The 22,396-nt window shown below is 39.9% G+C and overlaps 1 protein-coding gene across 2 annotated transcripts in view; it reads right to left on the bottom strand.

The window, feature by feature from the left end:
* REPS2 (RALBP1 associated Eps domain containing 2) overlaps positions 1–22,396 on the bottom strand; it is a 231,222-nt gene that overhangs the window by 137,433 nt on the left and 71,393 nt on the right. The window contains exons 3-5 of one of the 2 annotated variants that reach the window (XM_007454850.1): positions 16,271–16,419; positions 13,537–13,663; positions 3,008–3,105 (exon numbers count right to left, since the gene is read on the bottom strand). In XM_007454850.1, the coding sequence (XP_007454912.1) occupies positions 3,008–3,105; positions 13,537–13,663; positions 16,271–16,419 (374 nt within the window). The remainder of the gene's footprint in view (positions 1–3,007; positions 3,106–13,536; positions 13,664–16,270; positions 16,420–22,396) is intronic. The other variant, XM_007454849.1, reaches the window with a different exon arrangement.

Here is a 22,396-nt window from a genome sequence, read left to right as displayed (position 1 = left end):
TGGCTAACTCAGGTTGGCATTTTGCTGTCTGGGACATGGAGTTCAGCCAAACCAAGTTGAAAGGAGTAAGAAGGAAACCTAAGAACTGAAGAAAGAAAAACACATCAGCCATTAAAACCACAGACTGCTGTCTCGAAAAAGGCCCCTTGCTCTCATCTTAAACAGAAGGCAATGCTCCAAACAGGAGGGGGGACCTACACTGACACCAAACAAACATTAAGGGAATCAGACTGCTGCAGAGTATTACAATGGTCTGTTAAATCCATTCCAGCTCATTCGTGTTACCGAAAAGAGAAGAAACTTGCCCAAGGGCATGCAGAGTCTGCCTGGACCTGGATGAGAACGTGTCTGGCTTTCTGCACAATCCCATGAGTCCTTCTAATGGCCAATGGCTGCCAAATACTTCTATCCAGCCCCAGCTCTCCCCAGAGCTCCAGCCCCATATATCCTACCAACTCCTTGACACGTCCTCTTGGCTGTCTCTAAAGCTCAAATTCCAATATGCAACACCGATCTCATGATCTTGCCTCAATACTCCCAACACTAGCTTTTCATTCAGGGCTTCTAGGCTTAACAGATGACATCACTATCCATGCGGTTCCTGAGACAAAGGCCAGGAAATCGTGTCCAGTGTTTGAACTCTAGCCCTACCAGTTCCTAGCTGTGACCGTAGGCAAACTAAGTAAGGTCTTTATACTTCAGGTTTTGTCATCTGAAAAATGGGATAATGACAGGAATTACCTCATAAGACAGCTCTGAGCACTGCAAGAGAGGTGTGTATAAAGTGCTAAGCTCATAGAAAACATCTTTGTATGCACAGCTCCCTCTATCCTCTTGCCTGCTCTCCCCTGCCCCACCCCCCACCTGGTTAACATGGTTCAACCCTTTCCCTTTCAACTCGAGTGTGACTCCCCTCTGCAAGCCTTCCTTGATCAGCCCCTGCCTGCCAAGGCCAGGACCTAACTTCCCGCCACCATTTTTCATCCTCAAAGCACACTGTCATTTCCACTCACCACATATCATAATTATATATTTACTTTGTGATGGTCTGATCAATGGCCATCTCCTCCAATAGTCTATAAGCTCCATGAGGGCAGGGACTGGATGTGTTATACCTCATTTTTGTATTCTCAACACAATACCTGGCACTTAATAGGTATTTAGTAAACATTAGTTGCTTGAAGCGCTCAAGAAGCACATTTACCAGCAGAAAAACGGACCTAGAGATTAGAAGAGAAGTCCCAGGACACCAGTCCAAGTGAGAGCCCATGTCCATCTCAGCCAGGTGGCTACGCAGAAAGGGCCCAGTGAGCCCCATCCAACCATGGCGAGGTTCGGGATTTACTGCTTGTTTGACCGTCCTTCTAACAGTTCAGGATGTGGTCTCCACAGCACTAGAACAGACTCTGTAGAAACATGCATGGCCACACCTCACAGATTTTTTACATGAATCCCAGTCCCTCCGATACCTTTCCTAATGTAACCATCACTCCACGGTGGGTGTGACTATCATGTTTAAAAACATGTATTTTTGTACCACAGAACCTCTAAATGCAGCCAACTACTCCATCTGCGGCTCAGCTGAAGAAACAACTGTCTGTTCCAACTTGGGGGTAAAACTGAGCTCTACTGGACCTAGGTACCAATAAGGAATTTTCAGGAATATTTTTACTACACCCTATGTTTATTTATACAGCAACTCTAGAACCTAGCATCCTTGTAACATGGGACTCTAATGTATATAGGAAAGTATTTGAAAGAGCAGGTTTTGACATTGGGCAGGCCTGGCTCGAATTGTGGCTCTGCCACTTACTAGTTATGAATGAAACCTTAGACCCATGACTTGACCTCTCTCGGCCAGTTACCTCATCTATACTAAGAGATACAACAATACCTAGATCTGATAGTTGGAGGAAGAATTATACACAAATACACAGCATATGGCTGAATTATCTACCACCTTTAAGAAAATTCTTTGTACACAGAGTTCTACCTCAGAAGTTAAGTTCTGTACCACGCCTAACACAGAGCCCCATTCCCAGAGGCTATGAAGTGAACACCTCAATCTCCCTCTGCCTTGTTTATTCTCTTCTAGAATACCAGCCCACTTCTTTATGGGACTATCTGACATCACCCGTCTATTGTGAGAAATCCCTGAGCATAAATGATCCTTCTTCCTAAGCTGGACAACTGAAATGTTATACAAACCACCCTACTTCCTCTTGTCTTTAGAATCAAACAGCCAATCCAGTTTTCTCAGGGTTTTTCTCATGCTGACATACACATACACCCTTTTATGGGACTATGACTTCACCAGCACAGGACTCAGAAATACTACACAAGATAACAGTTGCAGACATGGGAAAAAATAAGAGCTCTTTATCCAAAGGAAACACTGGAGAAAGGGAAGCTGAAATTTGCTAAGTTGTGGTGTAGCCAGGAGAAACTGGGAGATCACTTGTGCTTCTGCCATATGGTATCGATTACAAACAGGAAACTAGTTGCTGCCACTTATAAAATAACTGTTTTCCAAACAGCACTGAAGTAGGCACTGAGAGAAAATACAGGAGAACCACCTCTGCCTTCCAAAGCTTACAGTATAACTGGAGGCACAAAACAAAATGGGCAATAGCGAACTATGCCCTGAATAAGTAATATTAAAGAATAAGGCAGAGATAAGATAGGCTATTTTGGAAAAAGTAGAGGCCTCCTGAAGGAGGTGCCTACTGATTAAGCAGATAAACGTGGAAGGGCATTTTAGACATACCAAAGATTAAGAACCAGCCCGGATTAGCCTAGAGACACTGAGAAGGGGAGAAACACACACAGTAGAAACAATTTAGGAAAATACACAAGCAACAGAACCAGAAGTACAATATTTGCATTAGGGGGCAGTTTTATGTTCTGCTTACAAAAACAAAACAAACAAACAAACAAAAACAGGGCCATCAAGAAGCCATACCCCCTAAGTCTCCCACTGGCATAACCCCACAGCGGCGTCACTTACCCGGATAAGGGAAGCCTGATGCCGAAGGGGTTTGGCTCCTGGGCCCCCCAACGAAGGTCCCTCAGGCTGGACAAGGGGCTGTCTAGCTTCATAAGGAGCTGAAACAGCAGGAGGGAAAGTCAGCATGGTAGACAAAAATTCCACCCAAAAATTATGATTTCATACACAAATTGCTACAATGTCTGCTTTTCAGGGAAGAATTAGCAAAAGAATTAGAGTTTACAGGGATGGGGCAACCTAAGACAAACAAACCTTGGTGCCCCTGGGTACAATTTAACTGAACAATCTAAAGACAGTCACCCAATTCATGATAAGGCAGGAAAATATTTATATCAGGTTAAGATTAGGAATAAATTAGAAAGGTGGAATGGTGTGAATCTAAACTGGGATAAAAAATAATGAGAGTAGTTAGAAAAGTGCCATGGGCTTCCCTGGTGGCGCAGTGGTTGAGAGTCCACCTGCCAATGCAGGGGACACGGGTTCGTGCCCTGGTCCGGGAAGATCCCACATGCCGCGGAGCGGCTGGGCCCGTGAGCCATGGCCGCTGAGCCCGCGCGTCCAGAGCCTGTGCTCCGCCACGGAAGAGGCCACAACAGTGAGAGGCCCGCGTACCGCAAAAAGAAAAAAAGAAAAAAAAACAAAGAAAAAAAAGTGCCACGTTTTAAGTGTTCAAATTCTAAATATAAGGTAAATTCTACATATACCCTGCTAGTTAAAAGGCTTCCATTCATCATCCATACCCCCAAAGAAGAAAAGGAATATGCATTTTGAACATTAAGAATCAACATTGTCATTTATTTTGTTTTATTTTTTTAATACTTTTTCTAAAATTTATTTATTTGACTGCATTGGGTCTTCCTTGCTGCGCGCAGGCTTTCTCTAGTCGCGGTGAGCGGGGGCTACTCTTCGTTGCGGTGCGTGTGCTTCTCATTGTGGTGGCTTCTCTTGTTGAGGAGCATGGGCTCTAGGCGTGTGGGCTTCAGTAGTTGAGGCACGTGGGCTCAGTAGTTGTGGCTCCTGGGCCCTAGAGTGCAGGCTCAGTAGTAGTGGCACACGGGCTTAGTTGCTCCACGGCGTGTGGGATCTTCCCGGACCAAGGCTTGAACCCGTGTCCCCTGCATTGGCAGGCTGATTCTTAACCGCTGTGCCACTAGAGAAGCCCCTATTTTGTTTTATTTTTTAAAATAAATGCCACTGTCATCTTTTCCTTAACGGAAAGAATGTAAAACCAAGTAGAGAAAACTACAAAAAGCAATAAATGCATTTTATATTTATTATTTTATCACTTAATAACCAAACTAAAAATAACTTTGCTACCTTTAAGAAAAGGTTTTAAGCCACCAAAATGAATGCATTCTTTTCATTCCTTTTATTTCCAGAACACTTAATAACAACCTTGCCAATATGGTAGGAAAAGTTAAATGTAACCAGGTAGTATTCAGCTCCAACAGAAAGGAGAAATTATCACTTAAGATAAAACCATTTCTGATCTCTGTGGGTTAACAGTTCAGGTTATTGGAAGTATATAAACAAGTAAAATGCCTTTTTTCTGTAGCTTCTTATAAATCAAATTAGGTAGAGACAGGAGAGCAGCCTATTATGGCATCACCTTCAGCATACTTTGAACTTTTTAAAATAAAGAAGGTATAACAGCACGTTAAGAACAACAAACCACTCTTGGCTCACAACTGCTCTTTGTATTTCCTCCAAGGAACTGGAACACAGTATTATAACACATTAAATTACATTAAAACATCAAAATCACTGCCTGGCAAACCATGACATGGATTTTCTGACCCTGCTAAGAATGTATTAAAAATACAAAACCTGCAAAAGAAACATACACAGAGAGCACATAGTCCAAATCTTTAATAAGTCTCACATGGTAAGCAGGTGTTGCCCTCAAAGAAGGATTTTTAAGATCATTCCATTTTGATGGAACATCAAATTTAACTCCTGTCGGGAGGCTTGAACCACAGCAAACTGTACCACGGCTGGGATACCAGTGGTCATGAGCTTCTCCTGGGAAGCTGACCTCACATGCCTCTGCCTCTGGCTCCCCTCAGAGGGAGGAAGCTTCTACTGCTCAGGAGGGACATGTGTGGAGGGAGGGTGCCTGGCCCATGGCTCCAGTCCCTCACCGACAAGGGTCTTCCTTCCCTTGGAAGAGACAAACACATCTTATCAATAAGGCCTGAACACTCAGCCGCATGGTGGGTCATTTTTGGAGAAGTCTGGCCTCAATGGCAAATTTTCTCTTCCTACTCCTGTGGGAAGCCTGAGTTGTCCACACCTGCCTGTGACTGGAAAGATGAGTGTCTAAAGCCCTCTGGTCACAAATCTTAGACACGTGCTCCAATCAGCTCTACTGGTACCACAGCTGATATTCAGGCCACCATCAGTCTGACTCCTGCCTCGCTCCTCAACTAAAGCTGAACTGAGGAGGTAAAAAGGTAAAAGGTAAAAGGCTCGTTGCCTCTACTCTCTTTCCTCCCAAATAAAGCCTGAAACATGCAACTCAATGCAAAATAAACAATTCTTAGATCCCCTTATAAGAGGTTGAATAAGGAACTAGAAGTACCAACTTTCTCCAAGGGGAGAAGTATAAAATGAACCCTAAAGATTTCATCACTCTGAGATTCAGTGTCAAACTAGAACAGAGACCACAACTAACTGCCCCATAAAGACTCCCCAACTGCAGTCACCCAATGAATGATATCCAGAAGGTGACTTTCAAGAATACTTAAGAGCTTCAAAAATAAAACGGGGGCTTCCCTGGTGGCGCAGTGGTTGAGAGTCCACCTGCCAATGCAGAGGACACAGGTTCGTACCCCGGTCCGGGAAGATCCCACATGCCATGGAGCGGCTAGGCCCGTGAGCCATGGCCACTGAGCCTGCACGTCCGGAGCCTGTGCTCCGCAGTGGGAGAGGCCACAACAGTGAGAGGCCCGCATACTGCAAAATAAATAAATAAATAAATAAATAAAAATAAAACGGGTGCCAGATTCTAGAGACACAAAAGGAAATATGAGGGAATATCTGAGCACCTACAATGTGCCACGAGTTGTGCTAGGAACAGATGTTTATATAACATTCCTCGTTTCATCCACAGAGCACACCTCTGAGGCAGAGATTATTCCATTTCACAGATAAGGGAAACTGAGGCTCTGAAAAGCAAAATACCCATAGTCACAGAGGCTAGAAGTGGACAGAAATGAGAAATGTAGGCCCACTAAGTCTACCTTTAGGCCCAGGAGACGGACATCACAGCCCATGCTCTTAAGTGAGAAGATACTTAGAACTGATACATCAGAAGAAGATGTATAAGAAAAAGTAGAACAGACACTGATTTTAAGATAAGACATTAGATATCAGAAGAAACAGGTTAAAAGAGTCAAAAGTAGTTGTCTCTGCCTAGAAGGAACATACCTCAATGTAATAAAGCTCATATAAGACAAACGCACAGCTAACATCATACTCGATGGTGAAAAGCTGAAAGCATTTCCTCTAAGATCAGGAACAAGACAAGGATGCCCACTCTCACCACTTTTATTCAACATAGTTTTGGAAGTCCTAGCCATAGCAATCAGACAACAAAAAGAAATAAAAGAAATCCAAATTGGAAAGGAAGAAGTAAAACTGCCACTGTTTGCAGATGACATGATACTATACATAGAAAATCCTAAAGCTGCCACCAGAAAACTATTAGAGCACATTAGTGAATTCAGTAAAGTAGCAGGATACAAAATATGAAGAAATCTGTTGCATATCTATACACTAACAAAGAAGTATCAGAAAGAGAAATTAAGGAAACAATCCCATTTACCATCACATCAAAAAGAATAAAATACCTAGGAATAAACCTACCTAAGGAGGCAAAAGACGTGTACTCAGAAAACTATAAGACACTGATGAAAGAAAACGGAAGACGACACAAACAAATGGAAATGCATACCATGTTCTTGCACTGGAAGAATCAATACTGTTAAAATGACTACACTACCCAAGGCAATCTACAAATTCAATGCAATCCCTATCAAATTACCAATGGATTTTTCACAGAACTAGAACAAAATTTTTTTTTAATTTGTATTGAAACAAAGACCCCGAAGAGCCAGAACAATCTTGAGAAAGAAGAATGGAGCTGTAGGGCTTTCCTGGTGGCACAGTGGTTAAGAATCTGCCTGCCAATGAAGGGGACATGGATTCGAGCCCTGGTCCGGGAAGATCCCATATGCTGTGGAGCAACTAAGCCTGTGCGCCATGACTACTGAGCTTGCGCTCTAGAGCCCGTGAGCCACAGCTACTGAGCCCTCGTGCCACAACTACTGAGACCGTGCACCTAGAGCCTGTGCTCTGCAACAAGAGAAGCCACCGCAATGAGAAGCTCATGCACTGCAATGAAGAGTAGCCCCCACTCGCCGCAGCTAGAGAAAGCCCGCGTGCAGCAACAAAGACCCAATGCAGCCAAAAATAAATAAATAAATGTGTTTAAAAAAAAGAATGGAGCTGGAGGAATCACAAGTCCTCACTTCAGACTATACCACAAAGCTACATTCATCAAAACAGTATGGTACTGGCACAAAAAGAGACACATAGATCAATGGAACAGGATAGAGAGCCCAGAAATAAACCCATGCACTTATGGTCAATTAATCTACAACAAAGGAGGCAATAATATACAGTGGAGAAAAGACAGTCTCTTCAATAAGTGGTGCTGGGGAAAGTAGACAGCTACCTGTAAAAGAATGAAATTAGAACATTCTCTAACACCATACACAAAAATAAACTCAAAATGGATTAAAGACCTAAATATAAGACCAGATACTATAAAACTCCTAGAGGAAAACATAGGCAGGACACTCTTTGACATAAATCAGAGCAATATATTTTTGGATCTGTCTCCCAGAGTAATGGAAACAAAAACAAAAATTTAAAAATGGGACCTAATTAAACTCAAAAGCTTTTGCACAGCAAACGAAACCATAAACAAAATGAAAAGACAACCTGTGGAATGGGAGAAAATATCTGCAAACAATGTGACTGACAAGGGCTTAATTTCCAAAATACACAAATAGCTCATACAGCTCAATATCAAAAAAACAAACAACTCAATAAAAAAAATGGGCAGAAGACCTAAATAGACATTTTTTTCCAAAGAAGACAAACAGATGGCCAACAGGCACATGAAAAGATACTCAATATCACTAATTATTAGAGAAATTCAAGTCAAAACTACAATGAGGTATCACCACACACTGGTCAGAATGGCCATCATCAAAAAGGCTACAAAAGGGGCTTCCCTGGTGGTGCAGTGGTTGAGAGCCCGCCTGCCGATGCAGGGGACGCGGGTTCGTGCCCCGGCACCCAAGTTCTGTTCAAATCCCAGACACAAAAACCTACGTGGTCACGCCTAACTGTCAAGAAGACTTGAAAATATGGTCTTAATTTTATACGTCCATGCACCGAGCGAAAAAAAAAAAAAAAAAAAAAAAAAAAAAAAAAGGAAGTCTACAAATCATAAATGCTGAAGAGGGTGTGGAGAAAAGGGAACCCTCCTACACTGTTGGTGGGAATGTAAATTGGTACAGCTACTATGGAGAACAGTATGGAAGTTCCTTAAAAAATTAAAAACAGAGTTGCCATATGCTCCTGCAATCCCACTCCTGGGCATATATTTGGACAAAAGTCGAATTTGAAAAGATACATGCACCCCAATGTTCAAAGCTGCACTATTCGCAACAGCCAAAACATGGAAGCAACCTAAATGTCCATCAACAGATGACTGGATAAAAAAAGATGTGGTGTGTATATTTATATATATATATATATATATATATATATATATATATATATATATATACACACACACATATACATACAATGGAATATTATTTACCCATAAAAAAGAATGAAATAATGCCATTTTCAGCAACATGGATGGACCCAGAGATTATCATATTAAGCAAAGTAAGTCAGAGAAAGAAAAATATATTACTTATATGTGGAATCTTAAAAAGTGATACAGGACTTCCCTGGGGGTACAGTGGTTAACACTCCACGTTTCCACTGAAGGGGACACGAATTCAATCCCTGGTTGAGGAATTAAGATGCCACATGCTGTGTGGAGAGGCAAATAAATAAATAAATAAATAAGTGTTTACAAAACAGAAATAGACTCACAGACATAGAAAGCAAACTTATGGTTACCAAAGGGGAAAGGAGGGGAGGAATAAATTTTGAATTTGGGATTAACAGATACACACTACTGTATATAAAATAAATAAACAAGGACCTACTGCATAGCACAGGGAACTATATTCAATATCTTGTGATAGCCTATAATGGAAAAGAATCTGAAAAAGAATATATATACATATATGTATATATATATATATATATATAAGAATATATATACATATATATACATACATATATGTATATAACTGATTCACTTTGCTGTGCACTGAAACACTGTGAATCAACTGTACTTCAGTTCAAAAAATAAACATGTTTTAAAAAAGGAAAGAAAGTAGTTGCCTCTGGAGACCAGAAACAGGTTGAGTGCGAAGGAGAAGTATTACTGCGATTTAAACATCATCTTTTAAAATATAGATAAAATACAGATGGCAGTATCTGCCTCTGAGGGTTGTGGTAAGTAGAAAATAGTGCACATAAAGAACTCTGAACAATGCCTGACACGTAAGTCTTACCCAATGAGCATAAGCTATAGATACATCCAGCAAAGGAGGCTAGCAGGAGCCCAGAAGAGAGAAAGAAGAGAGGCTCTGAATCACAGACTGGTCCAAAGATGCTCAGTCTGATTTAAAACATACACATACACCCCATGAGCCAGGAATCATGGCAGGGTCTTGGACAGAGAACAACCCCAGAAAAATGTATTCCTAGAAAATTGTCCTAGCAGCTAAGCTGCTTTCTGAAAATGCATAAATCCAAGTTTAAGGATCATGATGTAGGAAGGGGCAACAGAAACTTAGAAAACAATGTTTCAAGAACAAGAGAGTGCCCACAAGGAGATGTCACTTCACATGTAATAGAATAGCTAAGATTAAAAACACTGAAGAAAGAAACTAGAGTACCAACTGCTGGCAAGGAGCACTGAACTCTCATATATTGCCAGTGGGAGTATGCAGCCACTTGGTGAAACTCTTTGGCAGTTTCTTATACACCTACCCTAAGGTGCAGTAATTCCACTCCTAGGTGCCAGGAAAATGACAACTATGTCACAAAAAGACACACACGAATGTTCATAGCATCCTTATTCATAACAGCCAAACCCTGGAAATAACCTAAATGTCCATCAACAGAAGAATGGATCGTCACACCATGATACATTCATACAATGGAACAATACTGGGTAATAAAAAGGAACAAACTATTGAGACACAACACCATGGAGAATCTTAACCACTATGCTGAGGGAAAGACACCCAAGAGTACAGTCATTCAATATGATTCCATTTATATGGGGTTCTAGAAAAAGCAAAACTAGTCTACGATGATAAAAATCAGAACTATGCTTGCACTGGGGGGGCACGGGCGGGGAGGGAGTGACTGGAAAGGGGCATCTCTGAGGTGATGGAAATGTTGGTTTTAATGTCAAGCAGACTACTTTTTTTATTGAAGTATAGCTGATTTACAACATTAATTTCAGCATAGTGATTCAATATTTTTAGATTATATTCCATTTAAAGTTATTATAAAATAATAGCTGTATTTCCCTGTGCTGTACAATATATCCTTGTAGCTTATGTATTTCCTACATAGTAGTTTGTACCTCTTAGTCCCCTACTCCCCCACCCTGCAACCACTAGTTTGTTCTCTATATCTGTGAGTAGGTTTCTGTTTTGTTATATTTATTCATCTATTTTTTTTAGATACCACATATAAGTGATAACATACGGTACTTGTCTTTCTCTGTCTGACTTATTTCACTAAGCGTAATTCCCTTTTTAGGTCCATCCACGTTGCTACAAATGGCAGAATTTCATTCTTTTCTATGGCTGAGTAATATTCTATTGTGTGTGTGTATGTACGTGTATCTTCTTTCTTCATTCATCTGTTGATGGACACTTACTTAGGTTGCTTCCATACCTTGGCTATTGTAAACAATGCTGCTATGAACACTGGGGTCCATGTATTTTTTCAAATTTGTGCTTTCATTTTCTTCAGATATATACTCAGGGGTGGAATTGCTGGATCATATGGTAGGGAAATATTTTATTCATGATCAAAATGGTGGATACATGAGTATATCCATTTGTTAAAACTCAAATTGAAGATTTTATTTTATTTTAAAGACTTCTTTTTTGATATGGACATTTTTTTTGTTTTAATTTTTGGCTGTGTTGGGTTTTTCTTGCTGTGCACGGGCTTTCTCTAGTTGCGGCGAGCGGGGGCTACTCTTCGTTGCAGTGCACAGGCTTCTCATTGCGGTGGCTTCTCTTGTTGAGGAGCACGGGCTCTAGGCACATGGGTTTCAGTAGCTGTGGCCCACAGGCTCAGTAGTTGTGGCTTGCGGGCTCTAGAGCGCAGGCTCAGTAGTTGTGGTGCACGGGCTTAGCTGCTCCGCAGCATGTGGGATCTTCCCGGACCAGGGCTCGAACCCGTGTCCCCTGGATTGGCAGGCGGATTCTTAACCACTGTGCCACCAGGGAAGTCGTGAGGTGGACCATTTTTAAAGTCTTTATTGAATTTGTTACAATATTGCTTCTGTTTTATGTTTTGGGGTGGTTTTTTTGGTTTTATGTTTTGTTTTGTTTTGTTTTGGCCCCAAGGCATATGGGATCTTAGCTCCCTGACCAGAGATCAAACCCGCACCCCTGCACTGGAGGGCGAAGTCTTAACCACTGGACCGCCAGGGAAGTCCCTCAAGTTGAAGATTTTAAATGTGTGCATTTTATCACATGTAAATTTTACCTCACTTTTTTTTTAAAAAAGGCTAAGAAAGAATGAAAGCATGGACAACCTTGACACACGCCGCTAAAAGAGCGAAGGAGAGAAGCAGGTCATTTCCTTGCCACTGGGGGAATGAAAGCCCAATTTGAATGGAATGAGGAGAAAATGGAGCATGAAGCAGAGAGAGCTGGTACAGACAGGTTTTTTAAGGAATATCAGAAAAAAAGAGTAGAACCTGGTAACTCGGTAGAACAAAAAACGACTCACCTGTGAATTAAAATCCAAAAACTAGGCACCATGCTAGGCATAGGACTCCAATTTCCAAACCCAGATGAAATTAAGAAAAAAAAACCCACTTCTAAAAATAGGGAAATTCGGCAGGAGAGACTATAAGGAAAATGAAGAATTCTCAACCCCGTTTTGTTTCAGACACCAATGGGACACTCAGGTTACAGGGGAGTGATTTTTCGTTCCTATCCCCCAATAACGTTATCTTGCATTTGCATAGGATTCAATTTCCAATGAGATTTTATACTCATGTTCTCGCTTATCCTCACAACACCCCTATAGGATACTATTACTCCATTTAAAAAGAGGAGAGGAAAATCATGGTTCAGAGCAGTAAGTGCCTTGCCCAAGGTCACATAGCTAGTCACATAAACCCTCACCTTCTGATTCCAATCAAGATTTTTCCATCATGCTACACCCGCTTCTCTTGGCAAGATTATAGTCTCTCTTTAGTCCAGCCTAGCACACATTTTTTTTTAAATCTGTTTCCCTCTAGAAGTCACCACTATTTTCAATGCAGCAAAAACGTGCAGAAACTGGGTCACTTTCAGTTACAGCTCACAGAATTTTTTAAAAAGGCGGGGGAGGGGGGAGTTATGGATATCCAATTCTAGAATACCTTTAATTGGTCATATCTTAAGCTAGGAACCTGAGCCCCACAAGGACAAGATGCTGCAGTGAATATATGGAGCTTTAAGCATTGCAGCCAGGGAGTCAACTCTGCAAGTCATTCTCAGAAGCAAGTAATGTATTCTACCACTAACATGGCCAGCACAGTGCAAATGTGAGCAAGCAGGCAACCCCACAACTGGGCACTTCACACACCTGAGCACAATGCCTCCCCTGGCATTTCCCTTATTCTTAGTCCCAAACACAAGAGCTAAATATTTTCATTTATGTGCTCAGTCTTTAAAGGTTGAATCAACTCTTCTGCAGAGTTCTATTTTTTAAGTAGTTTCATAAGAGCAGTTATCATATAAATATGTTTGGTAGGTTTGCAGAAAGGAATAACTATTCCAAAACAATACAAATCCTTCATGTGCTATGTTCCTGTGCAATGAAATTTGTATATGAAGGATTAAATCATCTAAATCATTATCTACAAGTCTAAAGATGAACTAGTTTGTAGGACAGAAAACAAGGCATTACTAACACAGATTTCATTTTATATTTTTTTAACCTTGCTTGAGAGTATAAAATTAAATTGAGCCCTGTCTCCAAAGCCAGAGGTAATTAAGTCAGGAGACTGAGCAGCTGGTGGCGTTGCTGCCCGATAGATGAAGGAGCCTCTAAGACACTGCCTGGGACAGCTGGCCTCTTACCTGGATGCATCTGCTCCATGCTTTTCCGCAGTTTGCTGTAGCCATGGCTCAAGGGCACCCTCTGGTAATGAGGCGGGGACGAAGGAGGGGAGGCGAGGGGTGACATCGTGGGAGACTGCGTTTCCTGCTTCAAAGAACCAGAGCAGAGTTCAGAGACGATCACTCAGGGAGCCTGGCGCTCTGAGCTGCAGTTATGAAGTATAACGCAACTCTACTGCCAGTAAGCAGGCTGCTTTAATAAATGGAGGAGATGTTTTCTCAGAAACGCAGCTTGGTTAAAAAGCAGTGTCTGAGGATTCAAAAGTCTCCCAGAGAACAGTCTCGCCGGAGCTCAGTTACCTAAATTACTAAAACAAGCCTGAAACACTTCCAGTTACTCCAATAATATTTTCCTTGGGGAAACGAAAGACACTGATCACATGAAATAACATTCATACTCCCCAATTTTGATCTGTTCGTGAATAGATTCAATTTTCATTCATTAATAAAGGCTCCTATTTCCTGGATTTACACTTATCAAGTCTTCCAACAATGTGAATTTTTTAAAATATTTTAAATGGTTAATGCTAAATATTCTGGGACCTGGCTAGCCAAAGTAAAATGCCAGCTTTTTTTTTATACTGAGAAATTGCAAAACAATTCATTATGGGTAAACTACTCCAATTAGCCTATTCCTAAACACTAGGATGGAGCCTTAATAAACTTTAAATCTCAACTCGAATGTGAACTTTATGTAGGACCCCAGGCAAGACAAGCAACCTTCTAACTCGGCTACTGGGTTTCCTCCTTTTTTTTTTTTAATGCTACCAATAGACTGGTAACTTTGGAATACCCAAGTAATAAGGCAACAGTACTTTTCATCAATATAGAGACTATATAGGTGCTCTTAGTCAAAAATAATAATAATAATGCAATCTGAGATACTAATCAAGTACTCTTTTTCAAGTAAAAGAAAAGAATATTTGCTTTGAATTGTAAGCTCACACCCACAGACTGGGTGGGCCTAGCATAAGCCCAGCCTGAAGTGAAAGGATGTGTCCTCAATCACGCAGCCAGGGGATGGGCCTGGAAAGTTACCAGGGCATCCAACCATCCTGGGACAGTGGACCCTCATTCCTCTCCAAATGCTGGTGGGAAAACATGCCAAAGAGTATTGGCTGAAGATTCTGATACAGGCATACCTCATTTTATTGCACTTCACAGATATTACTCTTTTTTTTTTTTTTAACAAATTAAAGGTTTGTGGCAACGCTGCATCGAGCAAGTCTATTGGCACCATTTTTCCAAAAGCATTTGCTCACTTCACGTCCCTGTGTCACATTTTGGTAATTCTTACAAATATTTCAAACTTTTTCATTACTATTGTATTTTTAAGGTAATCTGTGATCAGTGATCTTTGATGCTACTACTACTTGCTAAGATGACAGCAGTTTTTAGCAGTAAAGTATTTTTTTAATTAAGGTATATACATTGGGGTTTTTTTAGCCCTAATGCTCTTGCACACTTAGTAGACTACAGTATAGTATAAATGTAACTTCTGTATGCACTGGGAAACCAAAAAGTCGTGTGACTCGCTTTATTGTGGTGGTCTGGAATGGAACCCGCACTACCTCCAAGGTATGCGCCTGTACACCTTTTTATCTAAATCCCTAAAATAAAATAAAATAAAATCAATCAATCAATCAATCCCTGAAGAACTAGTTTAAACATATGAGAATTATAAAAGCAACAGAACATGCTACACCTAACTTAAATATGAAACTTCTGCAACGATACCTCAAATATCCAGCATTATCAGGGTGAGCCATATACATTAGTTTTCCAACTTAATCCTTTAATTGTCTTGCATTTGAAAAAATTTTGATTGGTCTTCCTAAACATAACAGATTTCTCTTCCTTATAGAAGATACTATAATTGAATATAATTTGACTTTTCTGCATAATTCAGTATCTTATCTTCATTGGAAGTGTGGGATGTACCTTGATGCCCTGAGGGTTCACTAATGTGTAAGTCTATTTTACCTCTTCTTGATAGGCTCACTCATCTGGAATTTACACTTTGGTCTCTACCAGTCACTATGTGACTATTGCAAATAGTGGTCTAATTTGAAAAGCCCATCCACCCTATTCTTGTTCCGGCTACACATGTAATGGCAGCATTTCCCAACATGGCACTCCAAACATGCTCCCCAAGAAGGGATTCCCTGGTGAAAGGAGTTTAGTACATGCCGATCTCCAGGTCTCTTTATTGCAGGACTTCTCAGGGCTTTTACTGTGCTCATGTGCACTGTGAACGTCTAAGACTGAGTATTTAGCCTTTCCCGCAAGAATAGGCCATGAAGCAGCACTCTCCAAACATATTTAACCAGAGAAACCTTTTCTCCAGGTTTTTTTGGAAGAAAGGACTTATTAAACACTCCTAGAAGTTACATTTCGAAGAACCCATTTGGAAATGGTGATTAGAGACATCAAATAAGTGTGTTAAATCAGTAGCCTTACTTGAGACACAATTCTACATTAAAGTAAGCTCTAAATGGCCCATGGGTGGCTCATGGTAATTTCTATGCATCAGCCTCTTCTCCTTGCTACAAGGAAACTTCAATGGCTCACTTCCAAGTCTATAATTGTAACCCAGATGGTGCAATTCACTGGAAGCTTGACAGCAGCTAAGAGGCACTGCTCTGTGAGGATTCATGGTCAAAAGCAAACAGACATGCCTGATCAGACTATTTACCTGTTTATCCTCATCATCCATTCTTTTGAAGGTATTTTTTTCTGTGATTAAATATGGAATCTGAACTTTAGTTCCATGCAGCTCAGCCATGTTCCCAAACCGGATCTCAGCGTCAGTTTTTGACATCATAAAGCGAGGCAGCGGCAGTTCTTTAGGAGCAGAATCAGAGAAGCTCAAGTGAGACTTTATTTGAAAACTGCAAAAAAGGGAACTCAATGACCAAAAGATGAGTCACTTTTGAGGAAAAATTCCAGAACACTAAATATAGATTAAATTTGATTTCTACACAATAAGGACTCCTATAATAATGTCATAATAGAAAAATGCTACAGTTTAACACGGTATCCTGGCTCAACATTTTTAAATGCTGTTGAATCATCACAGAACAAATTCAGGTTTTGGACAGATCTCCCACTTCAGCCTTCAGTTCGGCACCAAGAAAAAGGATGTGACATCGTAGAAATCAGTATCAAGTGACAAACAGTAGCAGGCAGAACTTATATAGTGCTTATTATATGCCAGGCACTGTATTAAGATCTGCAAATATTAACTCATTTAATCCTCACAACTCACTACAGTAAGATGATCATTAGCCTCCTTTTATAGATGTGGAAACAGAGCAGAAGGAGCTAAGAAGACACAGCTCATCTGTGGCACAGCTGGCTCTTCACCAGCCAGTGCTGCTGACCTACAGAAAGGCCCCTCATTCCCAGGACAAACCTACTGCATACAACACTTTCTCACCTTATGTCATTGCTTAAAGAATTTTCACACTCAATCTCCAGTTGTTTTTTCATAATGGAATAAGGAAAATGGTATAAAGTTAGAGCAATCAGTCCAACGTTCAGTCAGATTCTACTGTCAAAACCATTAGCTACACTCTATGCCACAAAGAGCTGAAACCCAACTGTCTGGTATATTTACTTAGCTTTCAAATTTCTAACAAAACTATTCTGAAAACAGAAAAGCTACTTCGGCACACTTTGAGTTCTCAGCACAGCAAATCACACACAACATAGCACAAGAATGCCAAAAATGGGTATAATATTCTGGATTAGGCATAATGATTTGCATCTGGATCCATTGTTCGGGATAATACTCATCAGTGTGCCTCTGCCTTCCCTTAGCTCCCTCTTCCAAAAACACAGCTGCACTTCCAATGATTGAAGCTGTGCTAAAGCCAGAAAACCTCTTAGCAACAGCAAGCAGTAACCCAGCTCCCCAGGCAAAGAAGGCCCCTGGTTCTCTAATATCCACATCATGTTTATTTTTAGCTGCTATGTCCACATTTGATTTAAAGAAGTAGGCAATATGACAAATCCCTGCGTGATCAATCAGCCAAGGGCCCAAGAGACATAAATAGAATAACCAATCTGGAAAATTAAACCAAGACTTTCCTCTAAAGACAGGATGGCCACCATTTTTAATGTTTTACTCTTCCCTAACCATGGCAGCTCTCCAACACTCAAGGCAGGAATGGACTTCAAAAGAAAAAAGGCAAGAAAAAAGAAAGTCTAGATTCTTAGTAAATCAAATATCAGCTAAGCCTATGGTTCTCTTCTCAGAAAGGTATTTGTTTCAACTCAGTCTGCAAACAGGATCTAAAAAACATGGAACGAGATCACATAAAATAACTTGCACTCTAATCTGCCCATGAGAGGATGATGCTACTTCCAAGCCCTATTTGAGGGAGAAAAGAAGTAAATGCTTGGCATTTGTAAGCTCCCTGACCAGCGTTTCACTGGTGTTCAACAGATAACTCTGGGAACAATGGAACACAAACCTGGCTGATGAATATCAACTATTACACTAGAGCCCCCAGCTGTCCCTTAGGACACCGTCACATCACACGCTCTCCTTCCCTGGCTATGGCATTTCTCCAAAATTGTTCACCTGGGAAAGAACCTCCCTCCCCCCCACCCCCGCCTCCCGGTAGCAAAAGACAAAATACAGCTGAATTTCGCTCGTACTTTCTTTGTTTACAAGGTTTTAAACAACTCTCACTTAACAGAATTGTAACCATATATTATGATATCCCTATCATTGAAAAGGTTAATGAAGGTGCTATTTTTCTTAAGCTGCTGCAAGCTTTTTTTTTTAATGCTGCAAGCTTTTAAAAGTGAAAAGTAAAACTCTAGTTTGTCGATGTTCAGTCTAAATGTTGGTTCCTAGTCATGTGTACACCAAATTTAATAGTGCAACTTTATTAGAAAATTAATCAATAAAGTACCTGCTATCCAGTGATTTATGTCAAGTAATCACAGGAGAAGATTTATTTGTAGTAGTTGTTTAGAATCTTTTCTCCCAAACTGAATTAACACCAGGAAACACATCAAGAGTTCAAATGAAATACTGATAAGGGCCAAGGACACCATGAGCACAGCAATCATTTGTTTCACAATGGCATCTTACGTTGTATTCTTTGAACACAGAAATGCTTTGTATATTAAATAGAAATGACTATTTTTCCCTTCCACAAAGAGAACTATGCCTCTCCTTTTTTAAACATGTGACCCTCTAAGGGAAAAAATCCTTTGTTTTCCCACGTTTGATGGAGTCATGAATATAAGAAATATTTCAATCTCTTCAATCTATTAGAAGAAACATAAGCAGCATAAATGCAGTAACAAATGACAAATTACAAAGTGGCAGCTGTTGTGCAGTGTCCTCCAACGCTATCCACTGGAAATATAATGTCAGCCACATATATCATTGTAAATTGTGTAGTAGCTACATTACAAAAAAAAATGTTAAGTAAAGAAGCCAGTGACAAAAATATAAATACTGCATCGTTTCATTTACATGAGGGATCAATCGTCAAACTCATAGAAACAGAAAGTAGAATGGTGGGTGCCAGGGGCCGGGGGTGAAGGGGAGTGGGGAGTTGTTTAACAGGGGCGAGTTTCCATTTTGCAAGGCGGGGAGATTGGTCGCACAACATGAATATACTAAACACTACTGAACTGTACACTTAAAAATGGTGAAGATGGTAAATTTTATGTTCTATATATTTTGTCACAATTAAAATTTTTAACGTTGAAAAAAAGCACAAAAGATACAGGTGAAATTAATTTGGTATATTTTAACCCAATGTTATAGATTACAGCATGTGATCAAGATAAAAATTAATATAATAGTTTACATTCTTTTTTCAGACTAATGCTTCAAACCCCCATGTGTACTTACCTGTACCACAGACCTCAATTCAGATACACCACATTTCAGGCACTCAGGCGCCGCAGTAGTGTGGCTACTGGCTACCCTACTGGAACAGCACAGTTTGGCTGATGGTTGCTATGAAGGAATATGGACCATTATGGCCAGAAATCTGGATTTGACTAAGAAATACTATAATGTTAAACGTTAACAACTAACTGATTTCTTCTTAAATTACGTAAGGAGGATTTTGTATGGAGGGATGATTTATATAAAGCTTAAGTGTACCACTTGAAGACTTTTAACAAATGTATGTATAAGCTCATAGCAAACACCCAAATTAAGATACATTTCCATCATATAGAATTTGCCTTCATATCGCTTTCTAGTTAATCCCCTCGCCTTGTCTCACTTAGCAACCTATTCTAATTTCTAAATCCACAGATTACCTTTGCCATTATAGAACTTCACATAATGGAATCATACAATATTAATCTTTGTGACCACCTTCTCTGACCAACACTTTGTCTGTGATAATCATCCAATGCACCACATCATCCAAAGACATAGTTCATTCTTTTTCATTGCTATGGAATAATCTATTTTTATGAATATATTGAAATTTTTAAAATCCAGTCTCCTGTGATGAACATTTGGGTGGTTTCCAGTTGGGAGCCATTAGGAATATAGCTGCTGTGAACATTCTTATAAATGGTTTTTGACAGACATGAATTCATTTATCTTGGGGATATACCTATGGACCACATTCAACCTGCTGCCTATCATTATGTACAAAATAAGCTATAAGGATGTATTGTACAACAGAGGGAATATACTCAATGTTTTATAATAACTACAAATGGAGTATAACCTTAAAAAATTGTGAAACACTATACCGTATACCTGTAACTTATATAATATTGTACATCAAGGTATACTTCAGTTTTAAAAAACAGTATTACCATTAAAAAAAGAATGGGTTTTACATTTTTGAATGTTTGGAAAACATCAAAAGAAAAATATTTCAGGACGTGAAAATTATGAAATACAAATTTCAATGTCCATAAATAGTTTCACTGGAACACAGTCACACTCTTTTGTTTACATATTGTCCACTTCTGCTTTCACAGTTCTGGGGCAGAGTTGGATATTTGCAACAAAGGCCATATGGCTCACAAAGCCTAAAATATCCACTACCTAGCCCTTTACAGGAAAAGTTTGCTGACCCCTGTCTTACACAATACAGTGGTTCAAGTAAAATGTAGTCTTACTAAAACAATACAGTTGCATTTAATGGAAAAATATTTTACATTAATTGACTTTAAAATTTTAAATAATTTAAATTAATTATTAATTTAATTAAAAATTCAATTCCTCACTCGCACTACACACATTTTTAATGCTCAATAGCCAGCCGCACGTGGCTAGTGACTACCATATGAGACAGCACAGTTTAGATGGTTGGCCAAAAAACACTACAAGGCAGCTACTATTGGTATACCCCTTCTCCAGATGAGCCATTTAAGCTCAAAGAGATTAAGAAACTTCCCTGAGGGTACACAAATAAAGAGTGATGGAGCAGGGATTCAAAATCAGGTGGTCTACTGCTAGGGCCTACACTCTCAGCCACTAGACTACACTGTCATCCTGAAAATTAAAATAGTCTTTGTATTGCACGTTTGAACATTCAGGCTGAAACTGTGGCATTTCAGAGGGGGAAATGGTTTAGAGAAAATCTACTGGAATTATCCACATCTTACAGGTGAGGAACTAAGCCCAAGAAGGGGAGGGTGGGTCTTGTCTTACTCATGCAGCATAATGGCGGCAGAGCTACAGCCTTCACAACACTCCTGGCCTCCTGGGGCTCCCTTCTCTTCCCACTACTTTTCGTCGCCTATTCGTTTATATCAGTTACTTATAGGTTAACAAAAATTAATGAAAACGATGTTCAGTAATTCCAAAGTGATGCCAAACCCACACATTTTCCTTAAGTTACTTTGGAAAAACATCAGGTTGGTCTTACTAACCCAAACCTGGGTTGATTAAAGCCTTATAATCGCCTACCTGTGCTATCCACCTGTTAATTTGGAAAAACTTGTTGCTAATTTGGAAATGGGAAGCTAGATAGCTAGATGAGCAGGTAAAGGCTGGTGTGGGAAGGCTGATCTTATAATTTTTTGGAGGGGTGATGGTAAGTTACAGTTATCCATTATCAATTTCATAAAAGAGCATTTAACAAAAGGAAACCAAAAAAAAATCTTAAAATTGAACACATTTCCTTTTATAAACAACTCACTCCTTTGTCCTAATTCTTTCTCTTTTCCCTATAGACTGTGCCAGACTACCACCAGGTCAGGAATGAGGAACACAGCCCTAGAAACCACATGAATCACATTATTGCACTACTGGGGTTCAGAGACTCCCCTTTAAAAGGGCTGTGGAAAAAAATCAAGGGGTCTGTCATGTTGGATAAGAAAGTAAATTACATCTTTATTCTCCCTACCCTAAGTTAGCATTTCTTTCAATTATGAATGTAAGCAAAGAACTGCTGTAATATCGTCAGCAGTGCTTGCAACTTTTTCACCTGCCGAAATCAGATGTTTTTAAATCATATTACAGTTGCTGTGGACACCCTGAAGTACTGTTTATGTTCATCACTACTCTGAAAGTATATGCTAGTTATTTGGATCACAGATCTTTTATTTAATACATTAATAAAGAAGCATGTATACTGCTATATAACAACTCTTTTAAATATCTCAGTTTTAATTTCAAAATACAGTTGACCCTTGAACAACACAGGTTTGAACGCTGTGAGTCCACTTATACGCGGATATTTTTCAAGAGTAAATACTACAGAACTACACGGTCTGCGGTTGGCTGGGTCCATGCATGTGGAGGAACCGCGGATATGGAGGGCCGACTATAAATTATACATGGATTAACCCTCCAGTTGTTCAAGGGTCAGTT

Source organism: Lipotes vexillifer, unplaced genomic scaffold, assembly GCF_000442215.2.
Source record: "Lipotes vexillifer unplaced genomic scaffold, Lipotes_vexillifer_v1.1 scaffold586, whole genome shotgun sequence".
In the NCBI taxonomy this organism is placed as follows: domain Eukaryota; kingdom Metazoa; phylum Chordata; class Mammalia; order Artiodactyla; family Lipotidae; genus Lipotes; species Lipotes vexillifer.
This window is presented reverse-complemented; position numbering and strand designations above follow the sequence as displayed.